The 20612-nt window shown below is 34.4% G+C and overlaps 1 protein-coding gene across 2 annotated transcripts in view; it reads right to left on the bottom strand.

Annotated features, from left to right (window-relative positions):
- Positions 1-20612, bottom strand: part of LOC106660582 (probable JmjC domain-containing histone demethylation protein 2C) — a 132019-nt gene that overhangs the window by 4967 nt on the left and 106440 nt on the right. The window contains exons 9-17 of one of the 2 annotated variants that reach the window (XM_023460357.1): positions 11098-11227; positions 9098-9421; positions 8461-9003; positions 8024-8374; positions 7526-7866; positions 7154-7433; positions 6581-7070; positions 5234-5550; positions 388-610 (exon numbers count right to left, since the gene is read on the bottom strand). In XM_023460357.1, the coding sequence (XP_023316125.1) occupies positions 388-610; positions 5234-5550; positions 6581-7070; positions 7154-7433; positions 7526-7866; positions 8024-8374; positions 8461-9003; positions 9098-9421; positions 11098-11227 (2999 nt within the window). Of the gene's footprint in view, positions 1-387; positions 611-5233; positions 5551-6580; positions 7071-7153; positions 7434-7525; positions 7867-8023; positions 8375-8460; positions 9004-9097; positions 9443-11097; positions 11228-20612 lie in introns of both variants that reach the window. The other variant, XM_023460356.1, reaches the window with a different exon arrangement.

The raw sequence follows: 20612 nt of genomic DNA on the forward strand, positions 1-20612 counted from the left end.
AACTTTTAAGATACTGGATTATTAATTTGAGATATCATATTATACAATTTTATTGTATAAGTATGGAATAAAATATCAGTATTAGTGAAATCAAAGAAAACAGAAAATTTTCTAGAGTAAAAAAACATTACACCTGATTCACACAAATAACCAATTATTCATTACTTAATTTTCCTAGAGATTTTTTTCCTGCATTTTACACACTCTCACAGACAGAAAAAAATTCAGTTTTCTATTCTGACATCACTCAAACTATCCCCAAAAACCTCGAGTTTTTCATAGAGTTAACTTATTTTTTCAATACACCAATTAAAATTAAATCAACAATGAATTAGATGTGATTGTGTAGTTGTAGTTTTGATTTGATGCTACACAAAAAACACTAACCATTTCCAGATGTTTTGCCATTATCATTATTTGTTCTGGCAGTAAGCTTTTGTTCACTGCTATCGCTGACTGAACCTCCATCACTGTAGTTGCTCGAATCTGAAGCTGCCTGATTACTGCTTGATGTGGCCCCAGCTTTTCCGTGTGTTGGCTTCTTACGTCTGCGTTGTTCCTGCATGGTTGTCTGTTGTTTCCAAGAAGATGATCCTTTTTTTCGTTTTACCTACCACACAGACACATTTAACGTGATTATTTATAGTTGAGACTCCACAGCGCTAGTGTCACATAATTCTTTTCCCAATACTGCTAATCCAATGTGTTTTTTCACATGATTCTTTCTTGTAGTGTATATTCAAGTTTAAAATGGAACGCGTTTGAGAATAAAACAAGTGTACTAACAAGGAGACCACTTTAGCTCCGAGCTATGGATCTGGCCTAAACTTATACACACTCACAACATAACAAGTACGTAATTATTTTGTACCCATTTTTTTTATTCTCTGGGCAACCATCGAACTTGAAATTTCGTGGGAGTGATTATGAAACTTATAAAAATGTGCCTCTGGAGCCAGCCATTTTTATAAGTTTTATAATCACTCCCACAAAGTTTCAAGTTCAACGGTTGTCTAGAGAATAAAAAAAATGGGTACAAAATAATATCGGTATGTCGGTATTTGTCCTTCTGTATAGAGGAGCCTTCCTTAAGATGTACAAAGAACCCAAAATCCACGCTTACCAAAAAAGTACAAAAATTTGCCGTTAAAAGTCAGAATTGAATAATTTATACTTGTATAAAAGTATACAATTTTAACTTTTCAACTTTAAGGCCCAGAAAGTCCAAGAGGCTTACCCCCTTTAATAAAAGTATAAAATAGTCTTTTTTAAGTATAAATCCAACAACTTATACTTTCAGAAAAGTATAAATTAGTCAATCGTGACTTTTAACGGCAAATTTTTTTTCTTTTTTGCAAGCGTGTAAGTGATTAAATACATTTTTTAAGCTTTGACAGATTTGATTTTAAAGTTATAATATTTTATACTGAAAGCTAATAATTGTGTGTTTGATTGTAAAATTATAACTATCCTCCTTTCAAATGACGATAAAAGCATTTTTTGAGAAGAAATTTCATTAGAAAATAGCTACATTTGAATTACGCTTGAACCCACATTACAATAAAGAGATTCTTATATTTACTGTTTTTCAAAGAATGATATGAAAAAAACTATATTCTGTATTTTTGATATAAATTAAAAAATGTCAGTAAATTCATTGTATTTATAGTTTATCAACAGAGTATAAATTCATTACAATAACCTATGTATGTATGTATATAATATAATCCGTAAAATGATGTACTATTTGAGGTTATGTGATATCACTCAACTTCGAATTCTGATTGATTTATTTATAACTAGAAACGTTTACAGATGACTAACGATTAATAAATTTATTTAGAAAACACCCAGGAGTTTTTTTTATATACTATTTTTTATATACAAAGTAGTATTTAGTCTGTTTTTATCCAAACTTAATGCAGAAATGCAACCACGTGGCTCAGCACGTGTAAGTTTTATAATATAATTTGAATATATTTTTCGGACAGAGTTTGAAAAAACATTTTTAAAAATTCATACTGTCATTTACTATTACGTCAAGAAAAAAAATTTTGTGGCAGATCATTGTTTATTGCAAATTTTTTTAAAAAAAGATAAAAGTAATTCAAGCTTACTATTGCTGTATCCATTTGTATTTCTATAGAACAATGATATGATGAATCCATTGTAATAAACGATGATTTAGAAGGAAATTTAAATAAATATTTCACTTTTGTATACTAATACTTATATTCTTATACTTTTTAACACTTATAAAACTTCTTAGCAAACTGATGCTTGCGACTAGACAGCTAAATGGCGTCTGCTCAAGCTTCAATGCTAACATTAGTTACTGGGCAATAGCTATACTTTCCGAGATCCTACTGCGCATGTCGAAATTTTTACTTTCAGTGACACTCACTAGAGAGCGCTGAAGATAATCTGCGAAGCGCGTGTTTGAAATCAAATGTATGTTTATTTTTTTAGTTACTTATAGTTTACATTTTTCTCGTGTTTGAACAAATCAAGGTTTTCACAGATTTCTTTGATTGCTATTATATGTACATGTTACTAAGCATTTTTATTTGCATTAGTTATTTAATCGAGTTTTCGGGGATTTACATAAATAACTTCTTCCACTATTATAGACAAATTATAATGCAACAAATGGGTCTATCATTGATTATACATTTTCTGAACAGTTTGTATAAAATTTTTTTTAGCTCAGTCTTTCTCAAATCGAATATTCGAATATAATCGAATAATAAAAAGCAATCTTGTTGGAAGATAATAATCTCATCCAACTCTACTCATTTTCTCGTAATTACAAAAAAGAAAGAACGAAAAACGATTACTTGTAATTAGGTTTTGATTAATGTTTGCGTCTATGTATTTGAACGTGCACGCTTTAAATTCCGAAAAAATCTCTAGGATAATTTGAAGAAAACACTTTTTGAGGTTTTCTGCATATTTAATCAAGTTAATATAATATTCGCACTCTTATAGCAAACTCTCCACATAAAAAAGGCATACAAGAATGTATGTATAGGTGCAAAGTAAGAATAGAAACAGAACTAAACTAAAATATAATACAAAAACTGATGTTAAATTTCTAAATGATTTGGTGTAAACAACCATAGCTTTTATTACTTACTATTCCCTTACTATTTTTTACTGCGATAGTGTAATATAACCGTTACGCAGTTAATGAGTCATCATTAAAACCCCTACTGTTTAGCCAAACAAGACTATTCTAATTTCATTACACTTTATAGCAAATAAAATTAAAACATTCACAGGAATAATTATTCTAAAATTTCATTGTAAAACTACATTGTATAACTAACATTGTGTTGTTACTAATTCACTATTTTATCATTTCCATTTCTTGTTTGTGTCTTTTGAAAAGCAAAGTTTCAAACTAAATTTACATAACATAAAGATTTGAGTCATTTGTAGATACACTTATATACCATTCACAAATTCAATGAAAAATCGAAAATATTAATGGGAAAAAAAATTTTAAAAACGTTATCATTTTTCTCAATTAACTATAAAAAAGTAAATATTTAAGTTTAGTTATTTCAATCAAATTACGGTATCCTTTGAAATAATTTTCACCCGAGTGAAATATGAATGTATTATGAGTCTGATTTTCTGTATTATAAATACGAACAGACCATAATTTTGTGTAAGTAAAATGCAGAGTTTCTTATATTGGCTGTACTTTCAGTTAATATTTAAGATTTATTCAAAATTTTCAGAGCTTTTGTTCTATATTGTAAAAACCAACTATCAGAAATAAATTAATGCATTATGACTTATTTAACAACTTTTCAGAATGTAAATGCCCTAATTTTATTTATTGAAGCAGAGACTCCATCATCAAAACAAAAAATTCAGACATAACCAAAAAATCCATTAATAGAATTTACTAATACAACTAATACGAATAAACATATTCTATCTTGAATAAGTATTCATCAATATTTATAAAGTTCAAATATTATTACATACAATCATTGTATAGAAAATTTAACCAAAATCACTTACGAACTAGTATTTTTTAAGGATTTTTAGAAGAATAAATTCTTCTCAAAACTCATGAAAAAAATCATCATTAAGTTTAGGAATTCACAAGAAAGTGTAGCGAATGCAACCGCTGCTTAGATACTTTTCAGGCACAATTAGATTTTCACTATTCCTCGTTGTTATAGAAAAAAGGTCATACAAAATTGAATTATCACATGTGAGTTTTGAGGAAAAAATAATCAAAGTATCTGAACTTTTTGTTTCAACTTTAACTTATGTGATCAGCATTTTATAAATAAATATAGGTTAACGTATTCTTGAACAAAAGCTAATTGAAAACTTGAATTCATCAGTTAGTCACTTTTTTTCAAAGTGCATCATGGGTTGCAAACATCTGGGCTACAATAACCTAATTGAGGGTTGTTAGAAACATGATTACATAAAAAGAATTTGTCTAAAACTTAAATTGATTTTTGGTGCTATCAATAATGATATTCACGTTACTGCATCTATCGATCAATACACTATGATCTGTAAGTAAGTGTAGTGTACGATCTGAAAATATTATCAGCACCTAAAAAGAATTAAGTTTTAGACAAATCCCTGTTAATAAGCCTATTCACCTTTTACTATGAGTACCAAACATAAGCTTTAAAAATCAAACAAAGTTAAGAAGCAAGCAAATAACTCTACGCGCAGAAAGGAAGGTGAAAAATGAAAAAATAAACTCAACAAAATTAAAATACTTGTTTGCACAGAACTCATTTTATTCACAGGAAATAATTGAATTTAATTTATCTATAAACAGGTATCGTTTGCATTATTATAATATTTACATTATATAAAATTAACTAGCTTTCTTCACGCAATGCAAAGAATTATACAATAATTAATGAAAAAACTCTCCTAATCCATCGCAACGCAACATATTATATTATTTATATTAATAATGTAAGTAAATAATAATAATGCACTTATTCTTTTTTTGAGATCATCACCTTTTTTAAATGTAAATATATTGTATCATTATCAAACTAATCAACGAACACCCCATTCCTGCGCGCAAGTCAATCATAAACAATTGAAATTTCCTAATAAAAAAGTTAAAACCCAAGTAAAGATAGAAGAATTAAAAATTCGATTGATTATAAAAAGGGGATTTAAAACGATTAAGAAAGCTCTGTACAACTACGTCAATATCCTCACAAGATCATCATACCTTGGATGGTTTTCGTTTTGGCGGCGCTTTCCGTTCGGGTTCACTGTTACTCGAATCCTCTTGTTGACTCTCAGAATTTGCGGTAGCACTTGCCACAGACTGAGAATGTCCATTTACTGATGACTCCTTAACAGGAGTCGAAGTCTTCCGCGATTTAATGGGAACTTTTGATTTGGTAATGCTATTGACAGCCATGGTACCAACATTATGAATCGAGTTAACAGCACTCGGCACGGTTGTTGTTGTTACTGTAGTCGTTACTGAACTAGTTGTTGTATTAGTCAAACTGGTAGTTGGAGGTGAGGTTGAATCTCTCCCTATATATTCACGAGACATAAAATGAAAACAGTTCGTTAATAACAAGTTTCATCAAAATCCATGAGAATTTTAATTATTATTAAAAAAATTGTGTACAAAAATGCTACTCAAAACATATATACTGCCATTCAATCACTTTTTCCATATCTCAGTAAAAAATGAGTAAACTTCAAAGTATCATAGCTCAGTCAATAAAGGTTGTATCAGGATTTTAGAAATTCTATTCACATAAGGTCTTTACAAGCGCTTTACAGCTATATAAATTATAATAGGATGCAATAATTAATTCACCGATTGATTTTTAACAAATAAAGATATGAGAAAATCAGTTTTTCTTGTAGTTGCTATTTCACAACTCACTTCAGTAGAAAGTCTTGTAGAAATATTCTGAGCCCATCAATTGGTAGGTTTTGACAAGACCTTTAAAACCGTTTAACTTAAATTGTTCTAGGTGCATTTTTCACGAAGATACGGTGGTTTAACTGTAGAGAAATAATTGCTTTCATTTTTCAATTTTTGTTTCATTCACATTTACACGGCCTCGAGAAACGAGATGGGAAAAATCAAAATTTTAGAATTTCAAAAATTATCGGGGTCGAGTAAACGGCCATATCTTCGTAAAAAATACACGTAGAACAATTCAAGTTAAACGGTTTCAAAAGTCTTGTCAAAACTTATAAATTGATTGGTTCTCAGAATGTTTCTACAAGACCTTCTACTAAAGTAAGAAGTGAAATAGCAACTGCAAGAAAAACTGATTTTTTTGATTCTTTATTTGTTAAAATCAATTGGGGAATCAATTATTGGATCCTATTCTAAGCTATATATATGTAAAGCACTTGTAAAGACCTTTTGAATGGTATTTTTAAAATCTTAATACGACCTTTATTGACTGATATATGATACTTTGAAGTTTACTCATTTTTTACTTAGGTATGACAAAAGTGATTGAACGGTTGTGTACATATTGCCTTACAAAAAAAGTATTATTGTAACTTTAAAAGTTTTAATTTTACATTGATTGCTTACCTGTACTGTTTCCATTTGACTGGGCGTTATTACTATTTGAAATATTCAACGGAAGCGTCACGCAGCTTCCACTACCAATTACATCAGTCGAAGTCACTTCTGGTTCACCTGTGTGCCTTTGCAGCCAGGCTTTTTTCAGCTTATGTACAGGATAATTTGTTCGACTGGGTGGCCTAGCTGGTGCTGGACTACTTGCTTTATCGTTAGTTGCCGGAGTACTTGGTAAACTAGGAGCTGGTGATGCCGCAGGAGACCCAGCAACTGTGTTGGAATTGTTTGATCCGGCAGACGCTGGCCTCACAGAACCATCAGCACTTCCCGTACGTGGAGATGGCGAAGTCGAAGGTATGCTACCTTGGGAATTTGGTGTCTGTTGTTGAAGACTGATATTTACTGCAGTATTAATCGTAGTGGCTGCTGATGCGATTAAAGGTGTGGGTTCGCCAACACGAGACAGAATTGGCGAAGATACGTTCATTTGTACGCTTGACTGTAAAAACGAACAAAAAATGCTCGTATTTCAATCGTGAACTTAAATATCATGAAAGACACAATTATACAAAGATATCTTACCGTATCATCAATTTCTTCCATCAGCCGCCGTTTCTTTGTGATTTCAAGAGGAGTAGATTGATTGAAAGTCAAAGGCGTTTGACTTTCGTCATCATTTTTAACTGTAGAGTTTTTGCGTTTAGGCGAATTGGATCTCTCTACGCCGAGATCCAATGGTTGTGTTTGGAAATTGTTATTTTGTAACGCTGCTGTTTGTAACTGCTGAGACCCTGTTGGGTTCATGTTGATGATGCTGCTATTATGACGAGGAATCAAATGCATAGGCGAAAGTAATTTATTTCTATTAAAGAAAAAAAGAAAAAAAGGAAAAATATTTAGATGATTCCAAAATGTTTATTCAAGAGTTAAAAAGTAATAAAAAAGTCAATTTACCCGTGGCTTGTGGCGTGAATCGATGGCGGAGGTGGAGGCGGAGGCAGTTTTGCAGTAGAGCTGTATCTTGAATCATATGAACTACGACTCGAGTGAGCTGGTGGAGGCAACGGGGCAAACGGTGAGTGATGGTGTAAGAGCGGGGGCTGATACGATGTTGCTGACACAGAGGATACTGAAGGAATGACGCTTGCTTTGGAAGTAAGAGACAAGGGAGATGATGCTGAAGAAGACGCAGATGCAGTTGAGTGCGGAGATTCGCTTGCGCTACGAGCGGGCGTTCCGGTAATGATCCCTGACGTGGGTTTACCGTAGATATGTGATGGCGCAGGACTGCTAACCTGTGTGTAAACAAAATATCGTCAAGTTTTTAGTGAATTCATTGCCAATTTATATTTTATTTTCTAGGAGTACGCATAGTTTTTCAAGAAAATTTTCAGCACATATTAAAAATTTTAATTTCTCAAAAACTTCAATTTTGTAAATTAAATAACAAACCTTAGGTTTAGAACCAACGTTTGGCGATGCATAATGAGAATTTGGTGACGAACTCGTTTGATGTTGTGGATGATGAAACGCCGTGTAAGGATTTTTCGCTTGGTGAGGTTGATAAGCTAACTGCGGTTCAGGCCTGCTTAGATATCTAGGTTCGGGTGCGGATTGCTGCTGTTGCGGTGACGGAGCTTGCAGGGGCGAATGTCGGTTCATTTGCTGATGGGCACTCGTTGGCCTACTAAGCACAGGCTTAGGTTGGTCGTTCGGCAACGGATGCAAATGTGTAGGATGATGTGCAGAAACGGCTGCATGTGGACTCTGCGTCGGTGAACGACATTCGTATGGAGATTTGTGCTGTTTAAAGATAACCAGACATTATCATGAACTTGTGTTGTTATACTTTCGAAACTTTTTCGAATTTTTGAAGTTTAAATACTTACCGTTACAGATTGTACGTTAAGATAGGGCATCATCTTAGGGCTTGGCGAATGTGCCGGTGCTGCTGGACTGTGTTTATGGTGCTGAAGCTGCTCACGACTGCTACTTCCTTCATTTTTCACAATAACTGAACTCTTGTGATCAGAGAGTAAAGGAGGCGGGTTAGGCAGTATATCAACTCGATGATGATCTCGGTCTTGTTGTGTTTTATTTTGCTGAGATGCAACTGTTACCGACGACGAAGTCGATGAAGTAGACGAGGATGAAGGATTTTTGACAGTTTTCAAATCGTGAATGAAACCACCACTCGGCTGATAACCCGAATAGCCAAATAAACTAACGTTGGGCTCAGCCTTGGGCAATGGCTGATGCTGTTGCTGTGACGACACCATACCCTGACTCTGTTGCTGCTTATCGTGTCGACTCGACGACGACGACGATGACGAGGACGACGACGATGCAGATGTGGACTTGGAACTACGAGTATGAGCTGCAGGTGGAGGCGGGTAATCCATTTTACTTGGCACACTCGACGGCCTAGACACCTATAGACGCAAGTGACAGAATATTCGGTTACTTTCCAATCATCAAACAAGTTGTCACGAAAAAAATGATCTATAATAATCGAGCAAAACTGACCTGTTGAGCCGATTGCGGGACGGCGGTTGCTGCTCTGAGATACGCTAAATTTTGTTGCGCAGCGTATTCGTTAGCTTCTTGCTGAGATCTTTCGGCGACCGCATGTGCAGCCAGCTGATGAGCCCGCTGCTCTGCTTGCTGTTCCTCGACTGCTCGTTGCGAAGCACTACTACTCGTCGTTCCACCTGGCCCCGTGGACGCTGCAGCGGCCGCCGATGCATGGTGATGCAGCCTTGACGCGGCTGACGCTGCGCTGTGGGGCGGTGGCAATGGCATGTAACTGTTCCACACTGGCATCGCAGCAGCGGCCTGCATTCCTCTTTGCTGTAAAATAGAGTGAGGCACCTGTTTCAATTGATATGCTCGTCATTTTCAGTAGCTGCTATGATATTCTCTTCACAGTAGACAACATTTTACTTTTTATTTAGTTTACCGATCACTTAAAAAATTTACTTCTAACGATTGCAACGTGTCTATTTGTTAATATAATATACATCTCAAGAAGTGGCAGCATGTGAACAATAAAAATGATCGAAATGCTCAATCACACTAGTTTTCAAATTTATGTAAAATGAAACGGAGAACTTTATCTATTAAACTAAACATAAAAGATTATCGCTAATTATTAAATAACGCAAATTTGACTCAAGTAATATGTGAACTTGTCTGCTTTATAGATGTCTAAAATATCTACTTTATAGATTTTTTTCAACTCAAATCTGAGAACTTTGTTTCTTTAAATTTGGTAGACGTGATTAGGTCAACAATAAAAAACGCCAATGTTATAGATATGCTAGCTCGTTGTGCTTTGTAATATATGCGTATAAGAGGGAAAGAATTGGTGCATAATGAACAAGAGTGCGGTGAAAAAATACTAGCACTAATTTTTCATCGTATTCAATGAATGTATGCTCGTGAACAAAATACACAACAAAACGTCAGTTTTGCTGGAATAATCAGTTAAGTTATAAAATCAAATGTAATCTACATCGATTTTTGATATTTATGAATAAACTATGAAATTCGTGAAATGAGTAGTCAAGATCATCCTTCAGTGATAGTTTGAATGTGTCTAGACTAGTTTACATGACTCAATAATTTGTTGTATCTATTTATTTCATTTCTAATTTCAGATTCATATTTAATAAGGAATAAAGCAAAACTTATTTGCGATAATTTTCCAGTACAAAATGAAGGAAAGTGTCTAATTTCAAGACAGTGTTATGAAATGACTTTATATTGGTCAAAAATTGCCATCTTGAAGTCTTATATTACTTTAAGTACCTCACAATATATTTTTTACGCATGAAAACAATTATAATGTCATCTTGCTGTCAATCTGTCAAGGAAATATGATTTCCGTTGTGTGTGATAACCAAATCCAAAATACTTCGTACGTATATATTTTTTATTTTCAAGTCAGGAAGGAAGTCACAAAAAAAGTTGTAAGAAGAATATGTCGAAGAATCAAAGGTTTTAAAATAAAAACTATAAACAAGTTCTTGGCAATTGCAAAACATTGTTCAGAGCTAGTTATAAAATTTCGCACCTCTTTGCCTATACTGTTTTGAATTTGAAATAAACATTTCACGGTTTTTTGTCCAACCTTTTTTTGAAGGATTTAAGAAAAAACCCTACTCATTTTTTGAAACTTCTTAAATGGAAATTTTACTCAGTTATTTAAAATATACCCGAGAACCAAATTTGTATTATTTAGACGTAAAAAAAATTTAAATTGTTTTTCACATAAATAACAAAAAAATTAATTTCAACCTTTCATTTTACATAACTTTATGGTCAATATAATCTTCAATTTTTCTTGTTTATATTTTAAAAATACCGTTACATTTAATATTCAACGCACGATTGCTAATTGAAAAATATTGTGTTGAAAAAAGATTGGTACTATTAAAACGATTCGTAACTCATCGGCTGATTCCAAGTAAAAGAAATGTATACTATTTTAAAAAATCAAATTTATAAAATGAAATAAAACTCACCAACTTCGCTACCCTGAACGACTCCTCAAAGTGTTTATGAACGGCTTGCTCCGCTGCTATCTGCTTTTCTAATCGTTCCAACTTAGCCTCACGTGATTCCATGTCACGAACCTCAACCTCTCTTCGTTCCCTGTTGAACAGAAATAAAATATTAGGTTAAAAAATTATTAAAACGTAATGTATTTCTGATTTCAAATTAAAATGTCAGCACGATTCGACCATTCGATAAAAACTTTTATCTAGATCTTACGCAATTTCTTCGAATGCAGCCGGAAAAATGTTTTCTTGTTTTCGAATTATATCATGCGTCACGCAAACTCGTATAATTAGTCTAAAACTTATCGAATGGCAATTTTTTCGTAATAAAAGCTGTGATACATTTTGGAAGTATATATAGATGTACGCAGAAAAAAGAAATTAATGTAAACATCATTAATCTTGACAGCTCAAAACAATTAAGATAACAATTAGTCTCGAAACGCGAAAAAAGTTTACGTTACTTTGAATTATAACGCGAAGTCTAATCTCAAAGAAAACCTCAAATAAATACTTTCATGTTCACAATCAATTACTCAATTTTCTTCAAATGACAATCGAGATTTTTATTTTTCATCCGAAAAACTTGACTACTTTTAACGAATGTTAAACTTTCTTTTTTGTTATTTAAATAACGTCACAAAAATTTGTAATGGAGTTTAAAAAAATTTCTAATCTGGTTCTTTTATTTTTTTACAAGACTCTCACACAATAAAAGCACATTGTGTTAAAAGAGAACCTTATTTTGTAAATAATATGCATTTCTCTATGAACCGAATTAAAAAAAATATCTGCTCTTTAATCCACCTGTGCCTAGGGATAACACTATATAGGCATATACTATTTAATTTTGTATGTTCTTTAATTCTACCTCAAATTTTGTCTTTATTATTGCTAAGAAGAATTTTTGAGGACAATGATTATCATTGGCAGCTTGATTTGAAAGTCTATTAATCGTTCTTGCCGTGATCATACACACACTTGAGTTTATGTGGTTTCTGAATTCATTCTTACAACAGGTTATTCAAGTTTGAGGTGGCCCATAAGAATAACTATTATATGAGATAGTTTACAGAGAAATTTAAAAAATATGTCTTTCAAGCACAACTTTTAGAAAAACAATAACGAACAAGATTATGTTCACTCATCAATTGATCGCAAAAAATTTTTTAGAACTTAGATTACATTCGATTTTCCTACACTTATAGTATTAAAAACTTGTTTAAAAAATGAGAATTATGAAATAAGAAAGCAAACTAAAAACGATTATAATTAATGGAAGACTTTTTTCAAGAGCATACTGGGTGCACCTATAGAGCCCATGTAATTTATGCAATCCCACGTTTTTAAACCACCTCAAATTGCTGAGCCTAGCTCACTTCGATTTGCTGAGGACCCGGGAATGACGGTACAACTGAGGTGAACGTAGTTTTAATGAAATTCAAATCACAATTGTGAATCCTTGGCTTTGTAATTTACGTTCAATGGGGCCAAAAAATTGGCCGACATTTGGAGAGTATAAATAAACACTAATTGAACGTCGTAATTCACTTTTTGATAAGGAAAACGTATTTCACAAACATTATCAAAAAAGACAAGAATGTTTGAAAAAGTTTTATAATAAATGTATTGGTTATAATCAAACAAAAAGAAATGTACCAGCATAATTCATCAATGATTAAAATTAAAAAATCATCTGACCATTGATGACCTTGCTAACATTTAAAGCAATGTAACAAGTATCGATAAAAGAAGAAAAATCAACAAAAATTCGTTCAACATAATAGTAATCAGTTGAGTTTTTAGTTAAACTTATAACAATATAAAAACTTTCTTTGGCTGAAATATTTCTTTCAATTAAATCAAGCCTCTATCTCTAACGGTACGTGTATCTATACATTCCTAATTCATCTAACGTATAATCCTACACTCAATCATCATACAATATAGGATAGGATTATACATAGACTTTTCAAGAATTAATTGGACTTCACACATATAATATCATGCGCGATCGCGACGTAGCTAATGACGTGAGAAAATGTGGTAATATTGTACGGTAAAAAGAAAAAGAGCAGGGCACAATATATTCGTAGTGCATGTTATCGTCGTATGTCAGAGCGAAGCACAATGATTCAACAAAAATTGCGCATTTCGCATTGTTCGCGTAGTAGAATGTACTCTATATGTATACAACATTACAGACGCTAAGCTAAAAGAAGAATTATGTTATTATCATATTGTAACATGGGCGCCTATGTTTATATATATTATGGATTTATGCGAAGGAGTTGATTTATCGGTCAGTCAGCGTAGACGACAAGGTCGACTTTCATTTTAAAATGTTATATATGCGTGAATTTCTCATGTATAGTGTGCATGTGTCTGAATGTTTACGTATATATAAACACGTCAACGAGCGACATAAATTATATGATCGATTGCAACCCTCGGCTAATCTACAGGAATTTTGATGTACTGTTTTCCTCGAAGCATAAACAGCAAAAGCGTTCTAATCTCTAGTTGACTCGCGTCGATTCCATGCAAAAATCGAATAGAAGTTTTTCCAAACTTCGGACTCTCATTGATTCGATATAAAATATGCACAAACGCTCACGCTTTATCGATATTAAATAATCGTAACTAAAATTAAAGAAAGAAATGAAAAATACAAGCATTTCCCGCTAGTCGGAAAAGAAACAGTCGTCATCATCATTATCATCGGCATCGTCGTGAGTGCAGAAAGCGTAGATTGCACTGTACGCGCTTGCTTCGCCAATTTATATCTGCAAGAAGTTTCATGGTACACACGTACAAATGCAGGCTGAGTAAAAAGGTGCATTATGAAAAAAGTACATATCGCGTGACGACGACTCTACGACTAATACAAGGCAATGATCGTTATCGCCGGCTTGATTGTATGTACAATCGCGTTTGTGGGCCATACACACAGGCGCGCGCGCGCGTATACACATATACGAAGGTTAGGTGAACGCGCGCGCGCGCGTTATGCAGACACGCTCGCTCGAGCACGCCAAGGTCTCTCTTATAAGAGGGAGAGGGAGAGAGAGAGAGATGACTCGGAGTAGGAAACTTATTATTAATCCGGGTAAGAATGAAAAGAAGAAGGAAAAATAAAAGAAAAAAAATTGTATAAATCGGACGTTTTTCAGTAGTAACATGGAATGTTCATAATAGCCTATTACGTAAACATTTACGTACGCATGCACAATTGAAACGAGTTCTCTCGCTATTTCGTTTTGAAAGGCATGTGCGAGTTCGCGAGCGTATAATAGGCACTTTATCGTATTGGTGTGAATTATGCACTTTTGCGAGAGTTGCAACTGCTGCACAAAGAAGTGAGAAATAATAATTTGTGCATATAGAAAGCAGCACGTACACTCGAACGGAATCGTCTTAATTGTGTAATATCGCCAAGTGAATCGATAGTCGTGTTTATTTTCGTGTTGACATCGTTTCTTGGAAATTTTATGCAAAGCTCAAAAAAGTCAAAATATATTAAATTTTCTCGTTCACCGTGCATCGTTTTACTTTGTATTCGCATACAAGCTATCTTGGGCTATATTTTATCGTGTGCATTAATAATCTGCCTCGACTTAAAAGATACGAAGCTTTTTTGTTTATCAGTATCAATGATTTTGTTGCATCTACGACTCGTCACTCTTACTCATTTGTATTTACAGCAGCAGATAACAAAAATTGAAACGATTTACAATGTTTGCTCGTATGCATCATACGCATTTGTTCAAGAGAAAAATCAAGTAAGCTCAAACGGGTGAATCGATTGGATCGCTGGAGTACATGAATTTCAACTTTCACGGGTCGAATAAGCGCCGAAAGTCGCACGCGTTGACCCAGAATACAGAATATCACGATTACTATGTAGTCGAGCAACAGCAGGAAGCGTTGAGATTTTTTTCACTTAGCTTATCCGCGCGAGTGATCGCGAAATTGTCTTTTTTTCGTTCGCGGAATTATTTCCATAAACATGTCGCGCGACGCGTAACGCACCCGGCGCATTACGTAAGAATCGCACGTGTAAGTACAAATGTATAAATAGTATATAATTAATTGTGTATACATCGGCGTGTGTGTCTATATGTACACACTATACATGTTTGTAATTTAAATCGATAAGAATACATTCTAAGAACGAGCAAAGTTAGAAATAAAAGAATGCCATTATCTGTTTGCGGTTAGTTTAGAGTCATGGTTGTATACACATTGGCACAGAGAGATACTCGAGTGTTATTAACACCTGTATAATCAAAGCCACAGACCAGCAAGAGAAAGAAGAAACTCAAACAAAAACCAGTTTTCTGGCTTAAAATAATTAAATCTTCACTGTCAAGGTTAATTAAAAATTCAAAAATTCCGTAAATAAAGGTTATTTACAAAGGCGCGTATATAATGTAGAACGTACGATGAAGGGGGGGAGGGTTTAGATCGATTACATCGGTTGTTCTATTTTTGATCACTCGTGTCGCCGCCGCGGAGAGACTGATAGATAGCGAAAGAAAGAACAATGCGTAATAGAGCCCCCACGCGACACAAAGAGGTAATTATAGTCAGCGAGAGAGTTCGTGTCCCGAAATAATTGCGCCGCGTCACGCACACACGAGCGCGCAATTTTGGACTCGAGCCAACGTGCGTCGGATTCCACTATTGCAATATATATAAAATAATATGCACGCACATACAAGCTAAATTATTACAAATATCGGCGTAGTGATAAACTTACGAAGAAATATATAGATGAAAGTTTCTTGAACTCTCGCGCGCGCTTCGCGAACGAACGAAGCCTTACGTCAGTTGATTCATGACGCAAAAGCACGGAAATAGAGAACGAGTATAATCTCCATCAAAGCGCAAATCGCGTATGCACACATTCGCTCACACAAACACACACACACACACACACACGCACACTCAGACGAGCTCGGGATACATAAACCAATCGTACAGACGTGCTCTTATTTTTAGAGTCAATATTAGGAGTGCCCGAGAGTTTACCTTTGCTCGTCCTGCTTTTTTTCTCAATGCGTCAAAAGTTTTTCTTTCTCTTTCTCTCGGGCCTCGCATATGTGTGTTTTTGATGTTATGACTGTAGTGGCACAAGATGTAGAGTAAAAAAAAAAATTTTCACTCTTTTCCAAGGCTACAAAAAAATATGTTCTGTATGTGTCACATTTTCCCCTTGAAAACCGAAAATTTTTTGGTTTTAATCAATGAACGTACACGTTGAAAAATCGAGTTTTGCGCGATTAAAATACCGGCAACCTGAGTGTTTATAGCGTATGAGAGTATTCTGAATAAAGGGTGACGACACCAGCGCCTTCTGACCTTGGCCATTAATTTATGTACTATGTAAGACACTGGTAATGATTAAATCTTCCACTGATGGTCATCGTCATTATCGTGGAGAATCATTGAAAATCAATGATATCGACTGACTCATATTGTTCATTGACGATTGCTCGAGAAAGCTCGCTTGATCATGTATTTTGGCCATACAGATCGATCGATTATATCAAGAAGCGCGAAAAGATCTCTCAAGCCGCATGTGTATACAATTACTGACAGTTATTTAACGTCGCCACTGACTCTTCACTTCTAAACCGGAATGGCAAGGTGCCACGACGCTGCATGATGTATGCTCTATGAGCGGAATCGATAAAATTTTACAACTGGCATTAATCACACGATAATCGAGCGACTATTCATCGTTGCGATTTACGAATTCATCATCGTTTCCGGATTCTTTGTATTCAGGTATATAAGATAGTTATAACGTTTGAATTGATTCTTGTGTCATAAAAAAATTACTCGTTTGAACGGGGGGTCACGTCCACGAACCTCATTATCTCGATACAAAATTAATTACATTAAAGATTTGTGTTTGCAAGTGTAAATTATATGAACGGTCATGATAAAAGTCTACGAAGTACTTGAAAAATTGAGTGACGAAACCCTTCAGACTGTCCTCTACATACAAATTCATATTCATCATCACCTTTTAGGCGAAATTTTCTTTTTTTCTCTTTCTCTCTCTTGCTAGCCGCTTCCCTCACTTACTCATTCAGTGCGTCCGTTGAGCGATAAACGGTTATTAGCATTCAACGCGCGTAAAAGTGTGTGTGTGTGTGCACATCTCATCATCGCATGCCGTGGCAAGGTTAATGCTCGCAATTTTAGCATTTAGATGTGTGTGTATACATATGGCCGATTCTCTGTGAAATCGAATGGCCAAAAAATTTTTTTTTCTGCAAATATGAAAAACTTGCTGTTTCCGATGTCAGAAATGTCCCCAAATTTTATTAGAATTTTTGGGACCATCTATCACTCTTTTTCAGGGGCCCGAAGTTGGCCATTTTAGGGTTTTTTTGAAATTCATGAAAAATCACAAATATTCAAATAATTCCTGGATCAGGGTAGAATGATTCAAAAGTAAAAGTGCCCAGGAACTTTTTTGTTGGAAATTGTCCAAATTTTCAGAAAAAAAATATGCCAAAGTGATTGGAACAATCTAGGTAAGTGTAAAGTAAAAAAACTGCAAAAGGAACATAAATCATGAAATCTAATCGAGTTCGAACCGGACTTTCATTTCCTAAACTATGTAAAAAGCTTCCCAAAGATGTCAACTACTGCCTGATAAAGTTTTGTAATGGGTCTTAAAGTTTAACGCAATGTAGATAACAATGTGTGGTGAAAAACATGCAAAAAAGGTCAAAAATAGGCCCAAAATGCCTAAAATCACCAAAAACAGCCATTTTCAGGCCTTTTTTGCATGTTTTTCGCCACACATTGTTGTCTACATTGCGTCAAACTGTAAGACCCATTACAAAACTTTATCAGGCAGTAGTTGACATCTTTGGGAAGCTTTTTACATAGTTTAGGAAATGAAAGTCCGGTTCGAACTCGATTAGATTTCATCATTTATGTCCCTTTTGCAGTTTTTTTGCTTTACACTTACCTAGATTGTTCCAATCACTTTGGAATATTTTTTTTCTGAAAATTTGGACAATTTCCAACAAAAAAGTTCCTGGGCACTTTTACTTTTGAATCATTCTACTCTGATCCAGGAATTATTTGAAAATTTGTGATTTTTCATGAATTTCCAAAAAACGCTAAAATGTCCAACTTCGGGCCTCTGAAAAAGAGTGATAGATGGTCCCAAAAATTCTAATAAAATTTGGGGACATTTCTGACATCGGGAACAGCAAGTTTTTCATATTTGCAGAAAAAAAAATTTTTTGGCCATTCGATTTCACAGAGAATCGGCCATATACTTAAACTGCGTGCGAGTGTATTATGTCGAAATTTGCACAAGAGGGGAGTTGCCATCAGTTGTTTTATTATATAACCGGTTTTTTTACAGCTCATGAATATTATGCTTGTAAATAGGTACATATATAGAAATACACTGGCACACAAAACGAGACTATGGGTATAAAGAAAGTGCTCATACATATATACATGTATATGAGAATCACAGCTTAGCTCTTCACATAATCGATAAATTTCGTTTTCACTTGTATAGTTTATTCGAGAGCTTGAGAGGCGTATTGAATCTTTCATTCAAATCATCTTGCGTATTAATTACAAGTGCAGAGTATGGAATGTAAACATTGAGATCGATGAAAAGCAAGTAGAGTGACTTATGTCTTCTGTTTGTGGATTCAGACTATCGCACAGTCATTACACTAACGACTAAAAAACTATCTACGCAGACCTTTAACCTCTCCCACGTGAAGAGGATAAGGATAAATAGTGTGACAAAACGAGACGAAGAAAAGAAGCGGAAAAAAGTCAAACGCAAGCGAACAAGAAACCATTTTCAATCTTTATTTTTTTTCTTTGCTCGTTTTATACCCACATCATTCTCGTTTTTTTTACTACAGCGAGTTCCCCTTGTCTCTTTTTGGAGTCACTACTTATTAGGCAAATCATCATTGCTTCGTGTTTCTTACTCGCACCAGATTCTTAAACATTTCAATTGTAAAGGATATTGTTATTAAGGTAGAAAATTAGCATATTTAGGCCAGACTAAAATTGCAACCGATGGAATTGCTACTATACTGCAAGAGAATGCGACGATTATGCGAAAGGAGAGCGCAACGATAAATGATAATCGAACGAGGAAAATGACACAAACACACTCATGATATCAAATTTCTGTATTATGTACTGCTGCAGCCACGTACTCTCTCATACAAGAAGATAAGATTACTCACGCAGCTGCGCACGTTTACACACATATCGAATATTTTGCAAAGATAACGACGATCGCGCATTTATTAATGTATACGGATTTTTATCAGTCGTCGAGCGTCAAAAACAACAAGCTCCGCATTCATAACGATGAGACACACAAGAGAGTGAGAAATGTCATCGAAAAAAAGACGACCTTGCTTGACCTTGAGTCTCGCACATTTCGTGCAAAAAAAATGAAAGAGTGATAGAAAAAAAGAGCAAGATATTGCTTTTACTACCACCTATTGTTGCAAGAAATGAAAGCAAAAAAGCATTAATACTGAATCTTTCTTTTATTTTCATAATATACACCTTGCTTCATTGCTCTTCCAAATTATGAATGAATCTATCAGTGGAGAAAGCAAAAAAAATCGTCAAGAAAACAAAATTAGAATTATGAAAAAATCTTCCAGTTTGAAAGTTCTTGAGAGAGTTAGAAATTTTACAAATTTCTCTCAATCATTTTCATTGTAATGTTTCGAAAAAGCATGTAAAAAAGTATGTTTACAATGTAGTGCAAAAAATGTCGGAAAAATCCAATCAACTAAGTTCGATAACCTGAAGGTATTCGTGGAGTATTTGGCGTTATTACATCATGTTATTTTTAAAGCTCTTTTTTTATTTTGTTATAATACGCGAGCAGCGCTGTTATAAGCGGATTTGAAATTCTCTATCACAGCGTCTACGTTAATCCGTGTGTGTTTGCATGTACACATACACGCGCAGAGAAAGAGAGAGAGAGAGAGAAAGAGAGAGAGAGAGAGAGAGAGAGAGAGAGAGAGAGAGAGAGCCTAAGCAAAGGTCGTTACGTAATTTTGAAAAGTTTCTCAAGTAAATATTTACAGCTGCGCGAGGAAATGTAATTTAGCGTAACGGTAAGTGCACGCTGTGTGCATGCATAATTCAGATCGATGTGGAATCTAATTACGGCTCGCGATTAATTTATAGACAAAGCGCGAACCGACCTTATTCATCATCAACTGAAAAGAGAGAAATAGTGAGAGTGAGAGAGCGATAGAAGAAGGCGAAAAAAGAATTTATTAATATACGTGTGTGCCGAGAACATTAAAAGCTCAGTGCCGTATAGACAGCGAGGCGCCTGTAAGTGTGTATGTGCAAAGAGAGCATTATATACAGCAGCATTGTTGTGTACTCCGCTTTTCCCAGGCGGCCATTACACGTACATGCACGTCTGGTTCGCTCTT

Source organism: Trichogramma pretiosum, unplaced genomic scaffold, assembly GCF_000599845.2.
Source record: "Trichogramma pretiosum strain Unisexual culture from Peru unplaced genomic scaffold, Tpre_2.0 scaffold59, whole genome shotgun sequence".
Classification (NCBI taxonomy): Eukaryota; Metazoa; Arthropoda; class Insecta; order Hymenoptera; family Trichogrammatidae; genus Trichogramma; species Trichogramma pretiosum.